This window comes from Hypomesus nipponensis, chromosome 24, assembly GCF_054491055.1.
Source record: "Hypomesus nipponensis isolate SF chromosome 24, ASM5449105v1, whole genome shotgun sequence".
Lineage (NCBI taxonomy): Eukaryota > Metazoa > Chordata > Actinopteri > Osmeriformes > Osmeridae > Hypomesus > Hypomesus nipponensis.
Genome location: NC_140384.1, coordinates 8,533,636 through 8,545,720, shown reverse-complemented (window position 1 = coordinate 8,545,720; position 12,085 = coordinate 8,533,636). Strand labels below are relative to the sequence as shown.

The 12,085-nt window shown below is 53.5% G+C and overlaps 1 protein-coding gene across 3 annotated transcripts; it reads left to right on the top strand.

Annotated features, from left to right (window-relative positions):
- Window positions 1–57: 57 nt before the first annotated feature.
- On the top strand, window positions 58–12,085 carry cep120 (centrosomal protein 120). 3 transcript variants are annotated; one of them, XR_014742304.1, is made up of 21 exons: window positions 58–320; window positions 642–798; window positions 1,486–1,600; window positions 1,713–1,857; window positions 2,019–2,167; window positions 2,431–2,628; window positions 3,609–3,836; window positions 3,921–4,176; window positions 4,312–4,519; window positions 4,854–5,003; window positions 5,171–5,353; window positions 5,569–5,665; window positions 5,846–6,028; window positions 6,452–6,541; window positions 6,711–6,803; window positions 6,895–7,056; window positions 8,863–8,985; window positions 9,131–9,229; window positions 10,946–11,091; window positions 11,210–11,481; window positions 11,911–12,085. XR_014742304.1 is itself a non-coding variant. In XM_084690777.1 (20 exons), exons 1-20 carry the CDS (start codon window positions 272–274, stop codon window positions 11,424–11,426), a joined length of 3,048 nt encoding a protein of 1,015 aa, XP_084546903.1. In that variant the 5' UTR covers window positions 58–271; the 3' UTR covers window positions 11,427–12,085. The 3 variants fall into 3 exon arrangements, 2 of the variants coding, with proteins under 2 accessions (XP_084546903.1, XP_084546904.1); XM_084690777.1 differs by having other exon boundaries at window positions 11,210–12,085; XM_084690778.1 differs by lacking the exons at window positions 8,863–8,985; window positions 9,131–9,229; window positions 10,946–11,091; window positions 11,210–11,481; window positions 11,911–12,085 and adding an exon at window positions 7,780–8,103.

The following is a 12,085-nucleotide window of genomic DNA, read 5'->3' as shown; positions in this document are numbered from 1 at the left end:
TGCCACTAGAGGGCAGGAAAGTCTCTACCGACACTTCCGATTTTGAACATAGTACCGGCGGCAACAAATGACAACAAAGCGGGTATGCAGCCAACGGATTAACCAGTTCTGTGTACACAAATCAGTTGTTATATCGAGCAACAAGTTGTTAAATCGTCTGGAGCACAGCTAAATGTTTAAGTCAACAAATAAAGGCAACTAGCTTGCTAGTATAGTGCGCCAGTTTTAATGCGTCTTAGCTAAAGCCTTGATTAATCGCACAAATGTCAGAATGTCTTCGAAATCTGACCAACTTCTTATCGTGGTGTCCATACTTGAAGGTAAGCAAATCTTTAACCTCTCAACACCTACACCGAAAATGTATTGGTAGTTTAAAATAACTAGTTAGCCCAGGGTGCTTGTTATTTTGAAACGTAGATTTAATAATTAGCTAGCTTTAGCAACTAAAGTTTAGAAAGCTAGTTAGCCCAGTCGTGGCTAGCTAGCTATGCTCGCAACCTGAGACAACCAGCATAGCAGCATTACAGAGAAGTGGTGTACTGTGAACTGTATAGTTTCATTGATATATGCAGCTGTTCTATATATCATTCAGTGATATCATGTGGAATTTGTGACTGTTAACGTTTCCCCCCAACCCGCAGGACGTCAATTTCCCAAGAGCCAGCGCCATCATCTTATAGTTCAGGCTAAGTTTGATGGAGAGCAGTTGGCTACTGACCCGGTGGACCACCGAGAGCAGCCACAGTTCTGTACCGAGCTAGCCTGGGAGTTAGATCGGCGGACTCTGCACCAACACAGGTCACTATTTCAACCAACTCCTCCAAGCAATGCTGGTGTTCAAAACCTTAGTCACAGTTGCAACAAGCAGTTGTCATTTTCAATGAGTTCGTGGTGGTTGACTGTCATTCCATGATGTGGTTGGTTTGCTTCTCCAAACCTTCAGTTCTGTCCATGAATTAACCTGCTGTAGCAGGGACTTTTTCCGATCCCAATATCAGGGTGTTTATTGGTTCATTTAGTCAAATGTTTGAATATTAATTCGATTGTAGGCTTGGCTACTTGGTAACAAATTGTGATTTTAAAGTAACAAAGTAAATTACTTAGCTTAATTTGTACATAAGTACAAATACAATCATAGACAAATATACTCATAAAAGTAAGTACACAAAAAAACTGCAGTAACGTGAGTAGTTGTAATTTGTTACTTCCACCCCTGCACGCACATAAGTGTCCAACAATATCATATCTACCATCCTGTTGTCCTCATTCCGAGGGCAGCCAGGAGCTGTGATCAGCCACACCAAGGCGATGGCTCGATAAATGCAGTGTTGACAAATTACATAATGGAAACTGCCTAGAGAGCCCACACAGATCTGAAGTGGAGCATGTGGACCGCGACTCTGATTCGCTGTGACAGCTCTGGGTGTTTGAGTATTGAGTTTATTTGGTGTCTTATCTGTGCTCCTCTGTCTTGATCCCTGTCAGACTGCAGCGGACCCCCATCAAACTCCAGTGCTATGCCATTAACACCAGCACGTCTGCACGGGAGTGTGTCGGATACATCGTCCTGGACTTGAGATCTGTGCAGGAAATCAAACAAGTGGGATCCTTTTTTTAGATTTCTAAAACACAGCCTCTGTCTCTCAGTCTCCTTTTCGACCTGACCCAAACAGAATGTACCCTATACTCAAACCTGACCCTGTTCTCCCCAGGATCCTAAGTGGTACCCGTTGCTAAGCAGCAAGTACACTAAGCTCCGCCCGGCTCTCCTGCTCAGCGTGACCCTGGAGAATGACACCAAGCCGCTGGACCTCACACCTGAACGCTTCAAGGCCAAAAAGGCCCCACCCAGGCAAGGTGAGGGCACAAACTAAACTGTGCTAAAGTAAAGGGATGCTTTCTGACATTTCCTCAAGGGGATGAATAAGGCATCTATCCACCCCTCCATCCCACATGTCGAAGGTAACACACACACACACACAGTTCCCCTGGCAGCTGTCTCTCTGTGGTGTGGTCAGGTTCCCCGGTGCTGGCGTCCCTGCTCCCTGAGAGGCTGGAGGCAGTGCTGGTGCAGCAGGAGGGCTACCACCAGATCGGCCCACCTGAACTCTGCTGCGACATGTTCCTCCTCTCAGTCACCGTGGCCTTCGCCACCAAGCTGGAGCAGGTAGGGAGACACGTATCCGTGGCAACCGGGTGCATTATGGGCTGCGCTGGGGGCAGATGTGGCCACGGGTCGGGGGGTTTACTTGCTGTAGAACAGTTGTGTCAATGGTGTGTGATGTCACGAATACTAAAACCCCCTCTGTCAGCTTGCGTCAATAAGTTATGGTTGATATCCATCATTATGTCTAGCAATGATCTTAAGTAATAACACAATAATCCATCTGTGTTAATGCTGTGTTTTGTCTGTTATTTACTTTGTGTCAGTTGATCCCCAGTACCTTGAAGCTGGCTGGAGAAGGCTCTGAGTTCTTTTTCTACTACACTCTGCTGGGGAACGACATCACCAGCGAGCCCTTCCAGAACCTTCTGAGCCCCAGCTTCGAGCCGGAGAGGGCGTCCATCAGGGTCCGCAGCAGCGAGCCTGTGCTCAAGGCCTTCCTCGGCCTGCAGCCCAGCTTGCAGGTGCAACACCTGACCCTCTCTCTCACCTGACCCTCTCTCTCACCTGACCCTCTCTCTCACCTGACCCTCTCTCTCACCTGACCCTCTCTGTCACCCGACCCTCTCTCTCACCCGACCCTCTCTCTCACCCGACCCTCTCTCTCACCTGACCCTCTCTCTCACCTGACCCTCTCTCTCACCTGACCCTCTCTTTCACCTGACCCTCTCTCTCACCTGACCCTCTCTCTCACCTGACCCTCTCTCTCACCCGACCCTCTCTCTCACCTGACCCTCTCTCTCACCTGACCCTCTCTCATCTGACCCTCTCTCTCACCTGACCCTCTCTCTCACCTGACCCTCTCTCTCACCTGACCCTCTCTCTCACCTGACCCTCTCTCTCACCTGACCCTCTCTCTCACCTGACCCTCTCTCTCACCTGACCCTCTCTCTCACCTGACCCTCTCCCTCACCTGACCCTCTCTCTCACCTGACCCTCTCTCTCACCTGACCCTCTCTCTCATCTGACCCTCTCTCTCACCTGACCCTCTCTCACCTGACCCTCTCTCTCACCTGACCCTCTCTCTCATCTGACCCTCTCTCTCACCTGACCCTCTCTCTCACCTGACCCTCTCTCTCATCTGACCCTCTCTCTCATCTGACCCTCTCTCTCACCTGACCCTCTCTCTCATCTGACCCTCTCTCTCACCTGACCCTCTCTCTCACCTGACCCTCTCTCTCACCTGACCCTCTCTCTCACCTGACCCTCTCTCTCACCTGACCCTCTCTCTCACCTGACCCTCTCTCTCACCTGCACGTTCTACACACACTCACTGCCTTTCATTCCACCACTGTCTGTCACTCTCTCTCTCTCTCTGTGTGTCTCTGTGTCTCTCTCGCTCTCTCTCTCCTTCTGTGTCTCTCTTTCTCTACCTACGCACCTTCTCTCCCCCTTCCCCTCCCTACCTTAACCCCCCCCCCTTCCTACCTGCCTCCCCCTCCAGATCCACCTGTGCTGTGGGAACCACTCCCTGGGCAGCACGGAGGTGTCCCTGGCAGGCCTGGCCCAGACGGGGGTGGACCTCCAGAGCCAGGTGGCCACCGTGGAGGGAGCCTTCGTCCTCCAGCCGCCCAACAGAGCCAAGCCCAGACGGCCCTCCTCCGTTCCCCTGGACCTGCTGCCCACTGTGGGGGTGTCGGTCACTCTCAGGAGGGAGGCGCTGGGCACCCAGGTACAGGCTGGAAACACACACCAATGGGCACCACAGACCACACTTCTTTATTTATCTATGTCTCTCTCTCTCTCTTGTTCGAAGGTGGAAGGGAAGGCAGAGGGAGGAGATGGGCCCCAGGTTCAGATACCAGCTCAGGGTGGAACTGAGCCCCAAGGCCTCCCCTCCTCTCTCCCTCCGGTCGACCAGGGGCTCCCCAGTCCCTCCCCTGGCAGACAGTCCCCCTTTCTGGCCCCCCCGGCCCGGGCCGAGTCCCCCCAGCCCCCCCAGCCTCAGGACCAGCACCACACACACACGGAGAGCGAGGCTGACAGCCTCAGAGAGGAGGCCTCGCCTCATGGTAGGTTCTGCTTCCAAAGATAGAACATCTGTGATGTAGCCAGGTATGCCGTGGATACATGAATAAACAATACATTTCTGTATTTCTTTATATTAGTTTTGTTGCATTGATGAACCCCCCCTGTGTTTACCCCAGCCCCTGCAGCCCCACCCCAGGAGGAGGAGCTGGAGGAGGAGGTGAGGTTGGAGGAGGAGGTGGGTGGTCTGGAGGCCGGGCCCTCCTCCGTCAGTGTATCGGCTCCTAAGATCTCCATCCCCTCCTCTGCCCACCACTACTGCTTCTCCATGGACCTGCGCAGCATCAAGAATCTCACCCTGGCCTTTCCTGTCAGCTGCACCCTCAGGTACCTGCCTCACTCTGCCTAATTCAGCCTTCCTCAGCCTCCCTCTGCCTCCCTCAGCCTCCCTCTGCCTCTCTGAGTTATTTGAGGCGATGTGCAAGCGTAGTACTAACAGTATTTTGTTGGTCAGAGTCAAGCAACGGTCTGCATATACTGGCCACATCACAAAGTAACCACATCCCAGCTGCCAGGCACTGGGAACAAAAACACCAGTACTATGCAATACTAACATCTCAATCACTGAACTACAGTGCAACAACAACATCTCAGTGACAGGGGGGAGCGGTCACAGAACAGTTCAGCATAAAGCACATCCTGATTCTTGTTCTACTGCCAGGTATGCGTACCAGTTCTTTGGCAGCGCGGCGCCCATCATGACCAACCCCCCAGTGGAGGTGAGGAGGAACATGGAGGTGTTCCTGCCTCAGTCCTACTGCGCCTTCGACTTCGCCGCCCTGCCTCACCAGCTACAGGACACCTTCCTCAGGTCAGTCCCGGACGCGGTCCGGACCCAGGAGGACGACAGGTCTTCCTCCAGTGCTGCTGGTTAGGGAATGAGGAGAGGAAGCTTGTTACACGCGTGAGATAACAGTAGGTCAGTGAGTATGCACTGCCGCCTGGAAACGAGTCTTCGCTGTGTCCCTTGTGCTCCAGGGTGCCCCTGGTGGTGGAGGTGTGGCACCGCGACCCCAGCAGCAGAGACCTCCTCCTGGGTACGGCCAGCATCCAGCTGTCCCTCCTCCTGACCTCCGAGAAGACCCGCTTCCTGGGGCCCTCCGGCCGGCAGCACTGGAGGCAGACGCACTCAGACAGGATCCCCGTCTACAAGGCCCAGGGGTGAGGGGGGGTCACAGGTCAAAGGGCCTCATGTCGAGGAGACTTGGTGGGCTGTTTCTGTGGGCTGCAGAGCATCGGCTCCACCAGGAGGCGCTCTCACACAGAGTTTGGAGGGGTCGTGTTTTAAATATGTTTTTCATGAGTGTGTCTGCTTTGCATTTCACAAGGCCAGTCTTGACGAATGTGTGTGTGTGTGTGTGTGTGTGTGAGAACAGGCCCAGTGAGAAGGTTGCTGAGCTGTGCTACGTCACCACCCTGGAGGACATGGGGCTGGTGAGGGCTCAGGAGATCCTGCTGTCTGACTCCTCTCAGGTAACACACACACACACACCATGTCTCTCTGACCCCACACACAGACCTGCTGGAGAGACTCCCGAGAGAGACTCCAGAGAGACCCTCTTCAGACGGGTGGACAGACTACAGATTGTTTAGATGGATCCATGACAGATGATGGAAGATGGACTCACCACCAGGCGTTGTGTTTTGTGACAGAATGGACAGCCAGCCCCACAGAGGGCGCTGTCTGCTCCCAGACAGCCAGCCCCTGGAGGAGGCCCTGCCCCGGGACCAGCCCCCGCCCCGGGGGGCCTCCCGTCCAGGGAGACCCCCGAGTACCAGGCAGCTCTGGAGCTGGAGATGTGGAAGGAGATGCAGGAGGACCTGTTTGATGACCAGGTCAGAACCATGCACTGTGGGGGGAGGGGGGGTGTTTCCCTCTGGGGGGTCCACATGTGTGTGTGTTCTGACTGTGTTCTGCTAGTGTGTGTGTGTTCTGACTGTGTTCTGCGAGTGTGTGTGTGTGTTCTGACTGTGTTCTGCTAGTGTGTGTGTGTTCTGACTGTGTTCTGCTAGTGTGTGTGTGTTCTGACTGTGTTCTGCGAGTGTGTGTGTTCTGACTGTGTTCTGCTAGTGTGTGTGTGTGTTCTGACTGTGTTCTGCTAGTGTGTGTGTGTTCTGACTGTGTTCTGCGAGTGTGTGTGTGTGTTCTGACTGTGTTCTGCTAGTGTGTGTGTGTGTTCTGACTGTGTTCTGTGTGTGTTCTGACTGTGTTCTGTGTGTGTTCTGACTGTGTTCTGTGTGTGTGTGTGTGGCCCCCAGCTGAAGAAGAAGGAGCTGAGTCACATGCAGGCGTTGGCTGAGGAGTGGAGGAAGAGAGACCGGGAGAGAGAGGCTCTGGTCAAGAAGAAGGTACAGCCCTGAAGAATCTTCTAGTTACTACTGATGTCACTCAGCCATGTTCGTGTAGTCAATATCAAATATACATTTGTATGAAATGAAGGTTAAAAAAACCCAGTGTTGGCTCAGCCGGTGTTGTAACCTTGCGTGTGTGTGTTCGTGTGTGTGTGTGTGTGTGTAGGAGCAGGAGTACAACCTCCTGGAGGGACAGCTTCAGAAGACCCTGGCCGACCTGGAGAAGAGAGAGAGGCAGCTGGCCCACGCCGAGACAGAGGTGGGCCGATCAAGCAGAGTTCACAGGGTCAAAGTTCACACGCCCGCGCCGTCGCAGACGCTCTGACTGTCTGTGGCTCCTCCCCCCCCAGACGCAGCGGCTGCAGACGGAGCTGCGGGCGGAGCACGAGCGCACCCTGAGGGAGGTGCAGGAGGGTGGCCGCAGGCTGCAGCAGGACTGCCACCACCAGGTGGAGCTGGAGAGGTCGAAGGTCAAACAGCTGGAGGAGGAGCGAGCCAGACATCAACAGCAGGTCGGTGGGGAGGGGGGGCTGTATGTGTGGAGGGGTGTGTGTGTGTTTGGAGGGGTGTGTGTGTGAAGGGGTGTGTGTGTGTGTGTGTGTGTGTGTGTGGAGGGGCGTGTGGTTGTGTCTGGTTGTGTGTCAGTCACTGGCTGCTCTTTCCAGGGTCTAGCTGGTGTCCTGGTGTGACCAGTGAGTGTGGGGTGCATGGGCCACATCCCCCAGAGAGAGGGAGGGAGAGAGGGAGAGAGGGAGATTGTTATTGCATTACCTACAGCTTCTGAGACGTCTTGATATTTAACTTTCAGACTATGTTTAAAACTATTAGAAATACGTCTTTCCAGTCCTGGGTTGTTGTGGAGTGAGTGGGATTAGAACCCAGCATCCATGTGTGCCCAGCTGTGACCATGAGACCTGCTGCCCTGCTGGGTCCTCTCTGCCCTCTGCTACCCTGCAGCACACACACATATACACACACACATACACACAGACAGACTACATGCATATATAATACGGTAATGCTTTAAAGTGAGAGTGTGTGGTGTCGTGCTGTGATTGGCTCACTTCCTCCCGGTGGTGAAGCAGTGAGAGTTTGATGGCATCCAGACCTGAGGACTTGATCCTCCACTTGACTGGGTTTCATTTTGCCTTCACTTCCACATTAGCTGGACCCCGTCTTCTAACACGTTTCTCTTGTTATTCCTCTCTTTCTCATCCTCTCTCTTTCTCTCCCAGTTCTTCTTCCTCATTCCCTCCTCCCTTGACACACACACACACACACAGGCACACACACACTGACCCCCACACCCCCCTCTCTGGTTTCACAGAGAAAGAAAGTTGAAGATAGGTTGTGTGTTATCTCCTCTCTCTCCATCCTGCTCTCAGACAGCCCACTTAGTGAAATACTTCTGTCTGCAGTCTCGCTCTCCCAGAGAACAGCTGGCTCCTCTGCCGGCCATAACAAATCAAGCAGAGGAGGTTTCTGACACGCGGAGAGAAGCCAGGGATGAGGAGCAGCCGGGGATTTGCTCAGGCTGGGGCTAGAGCTGGGGCTAGAGCTGGGGCTAGAGCAGGGGCTGGGGCTGGGGCTGGGGCTGGGGCTGGGGCTGAGGCTGGGGCTGAGGCTGAGGCTGAGGCTGGGGCTGAGGCTGGGGTTGGGGTTGGGCTGAAACTGGGGCTGGGCTGAGGCTGGGACAGTGTGACCAGACTAGGCTGGGATGTGACTAGTTCTCATCTCCCCTTGTCAGGAATGTGTAAACACACATCTGTCTGCCGTCCACACACTAGAACTCTTCATCAGGTCTGGGGCTGGGCTGCACACATCCTATCTCTCTCTCTCTCTCTCTCTCTCTCTCTCTCTCCTCTCTCTCTCTCTCTCTCTCTCTTTCTCCCTCTCTCTCTCTCCCTCTCTCTCTCTCCCTCTCTCTCTGTCTCTCTCTCTGTCTCTGTCTCTGTCTCTCTCTCTCCCTGGCTCAGTGTAGGTATTGGGTGTGAGGGGATGGTGGAGTCTTTGAAGTGTGTTTAGTAGTGAGAGCTGCCAGGCGTCTGAAGCCCAGCCCAGCTCACTGTTGACACTCTGCTCTCTTGTTTTCCAGCATTACTGTGAGTTACAGACTTACAGAAGTGTAACCCATTATCTTTATGGATGACCCCATGCTATTTATAGTCCTTATTTGAAATGTTCTCATTCTCACTCTCTCCGTCTCTCTGCCTCTCTTTTCGCCTCTCTCTCTCCTCTGTCTCTCTGTCTTGTTCGTCTACCCCTCGTTCTCCCCTTTCTCTCCCCCCTCCTCTCCCCCCTCCGGCCTCCCTGCCTAGCTCATGGATGCGGAGGGGCGCTACAGGCAGCTGGAGAAAGACTTCCAGCTCTCCAGAGAGCAGCAGAACATCCGTCCTGAGATCCGGCTGCAGTCAGAGATTAACCTTCTGTCCCTGGAGAAGGTCACTTCACCAAAGCGCACATGACAAAGTCCCAGAGCTCTGGGATCAGCTTGCAGGCTCTGTCCTGGGGACCGAGCGACAGTTCGTGTTTCCGAAAGCTTGCTGCTTGATTTATTTTGTTCACTTATGTCCTCCCTAATTTAAGGTGGAGCTGGAGAGGAAGCTGGAATCCACCACCAAGTCCAAGCTCCATTACAAGCAGCAGTGGGGGCGCGCCTTAAAAGAGCTGGCCAGGTTTAAACAGGTACTGCTGCCTCCTGTGCCACACTGGGAGAAGGTCTGAGCAGCGTCTGTGCTGAGATGGGGAGCTCATGTCACACCAGAGTCTTAAATCACAGTTGAGAATTTCTCCCTCCTAGACATGTATATCTAGGCGGTGACCCCTGTAGATGTTATGGCTTCAGTCAGCCAATAGCAACCCTCTAGCAGCCTGTAGCAACCCGTTGTGACGTCACATGTCACGTACCCGTGACGTGTGTGTGTGACATCACCGAGCGGGCGTTCTCCCCAGGACATCATATTCCGAGGTCGACCAAAACAATGAAGTCTGCTGGAGCTGCAGAGAGCCGGGCACCTCTGTCTGGTCTGGAGCCCCTGCTCTGCTGGGTCAGAGACCCCTCAGAGAGACTAATGCTAGGGTAAACAGAGCAGACAGACCAGGCTTATCAGGCCTCAGTAAGAACTGTTAGAGACACAAGCCAGCTGTAAACGGGGCGGCCTCCTTCCCCTTTCCCTCTCTAAGTGCCAGATCTATGTTAAGAAAACAGCCGTTGATTTATGCTGCACTAAGGGGCTTCATAACATAATGTGGGCCAGGACTATAAATCTTGTTTGTATTGTGTGCAGAAACAGCGCAGGCCTCGACCATTTGCATGTCTGTGCATTGTTGGTGTGGTTTATCAGGCCATGGGTGGGACCAGCCTACATGCTCGCACGCTCTCTCTGTCTCTCTCTTTCTCTCCCTCTTTCTTTCTCTCTCTTTCTCTCTCCCTCTCTTTCTCTCTCTCTCCCTCTCTCTCTCTCTCTCTCTCTCTCTCCCATTCTCTCTCTCTCTCTCTCTCTCTCTCTCTCTCTCTCTCTCTGTGTAGTTGGTATGTGTTTAGTTTGCTCTACTAGTTCACCTCTCAGATCAACACCATGGCATTGTGTATAACCAGAGTGGGATCATAAAAATTCCTTTTGTCAGAGGCCCAGCCTTCTGGCCTGGTCAGCCTGCGGAGGAGCCAGACAAGTTCCTGTCTAGAGGTTCTAGTCTGGTCCTCCTGTTCTCCTCTTATCTCCATGTTATCACTGCCCCCCCGTCCCCCCCGTCCCCCCTCTGGCCTGGCTGCTCTGGGTCTGGTTGGTCTGGGTCTGGTTGGTCTGGGTCTGGCTGGTCTGGGTCTGGCTGGTCTGGGTGGTCTGGGTCTGGCTGGTCTGGGTGGTCTGGGTCTGGCTGGTCTGGGTCTGGCTGGTCTGGGTGGTCTGGGTCTGGGTGGTCTGGGTCTGGCTGGTCTGGGTCTGGCTGGTCTGGTTGGTCTGGGTCTGGGTCTGGCTGGTCTGGTTGGTCTGGCTGGTCTGGGTCTGGTTGGTCTGGGTCTGGCTGGTCTGGGTCTGGCTGGTCTGGCTGGTCTGGCTGGTCTGGTTGGTCTGGTTGGTCTGGTTGGTCTGGTTGGTCTGGCTGGTCTGGTTGGTCTGGCTGGTCTGGTTGGTCTGGTTGGTCTGGTTGGTCTGGCTGGTCTGGTTGGTCTGGCTGGTCTGGTTGGTCTGGGTCTCCTTGTCAGAGCCCGCAGCTCTGAGGGTTGTCAACCGGGCAGCAGCTCGTTCCTCTGGACGGTGTTTTGGTCTGCATGTCTGTTTCTCCATGAGGGACAGGGAGATGAACTTGGGTGTGTTGGTTTGTGTTCCTGAAGAGGGCAAACACCCCTCCCTCTCCTCCTGTGTGTGTGTGTGTGTGTGTGTGTGTGTGTGTGTGTGTCAGAGGGAGCAGGAGAACGCGATGACACGGCTGAAGAGGCAGCAGCAGGAGCTGGAGAGCATGAGGCTGCGCTACCTGGCAGCAGAGGAGAAGGAAGCTGTCAAAACAGACAAACAGGAACTGGACGACATCCGGAATCAACTAAACAGGTCAGACACACACGCACACACGCACACAAAAACACTAACCCATTTCTAGGTTTCTATTTCCTTTACCAGTTACCATTCTTTTTTGTGTGTGTGCGTGTGTGTGTCTGTGTCTCTCTAGACTTAAGTTCCAGGAGGAGCGGAGGCCGGGGTGGGGGGAGCCGGTCCCCGCCCCCGGGGGCGTGTCCCTGAGCGAGGGGGCAGAGGAGCACCTGAGCCGCCTGCTGGAGGAGAGAGACACGCTGCTGCGCACCGGCGTGTACACGCACGACGACCGCATCATCAGCGAACTCAACCGGCAGATCCAGGACGCCATGGCGATGCAGCCCGCTCACTGACTCCCCGGGCGGCCGAGATGGAGAGAGAGAGGGCGCTCGCTGGTTATCAGGCCTGGTAGGAAGCTGGTAACCTATGTGATCGTCATGGTGACCCATTTAGTGGGCCTGGGAAAGGCATGTCTAACCAGACAACTTCCATGGACTTGTAGGACTTTTGTCATTGGATCTCCACTAACCAATAACCAGAGGCCGTGTCGACAAATGTTTTACCATATGGAGAGAACTGTCTAGGACCAATAGAGTCTTTCATTGGATTAGACCTGTGTTACGTCTGTGGATAGGGATGTTGGGTTTGAGCTCAGCTGGCAGTACTTGATATGTGTGAGTTTATTTTTATATGAGGCCCTCAATAATTAGTTTTTGAAAGAAAAGTACACAAAATACTGAAACTATTATTTACTTCTTGCCACCCACAATTACTGGTGTGGTAAACGACAGACTTAAGTCATATTACAGCACCCTGAGCCAAGGTTTGTTGTTTCAGTACTTGTAGAGGTTCCTGTGAACACAAGAGGGCGCCAGAGCATGGGAAAAGGCACTCATCTTTCCTCGTCATGCAGATCCAGCATTAGTGAGCTGCACTATTTATTTCTGACTGATGTGCATTTCTGCAAATGTGTATATTGATTTATTTGTGTTAAATAAATTATTTGGAGGTA

Excerpts from the sequence above, each read along its gene's own strand:
- cep120 (XM_084690777.1), top strand. The coding sequence starts at position 272 with ATGTCTTCGAAATCTGACCAACTTCTTATCGTGGTGTCCATACTTGAA. Across the intron at positions 1,601-1,712 it reads CTGTGCAGGAAATCAAACAA|GATCCTAAGTGGTACCCGTT; the intron begins GTGGGATCCTTT and ends TGTTCTCCCCAG. Across the intron at positions 2,168-2,430 it reads TCGCCACCAAGCTGGAGCAG|TTGATCCCCAGTACCTTGAA; the intron begins GTAGGGAGACAC and ends ACTTTGTGTCAG.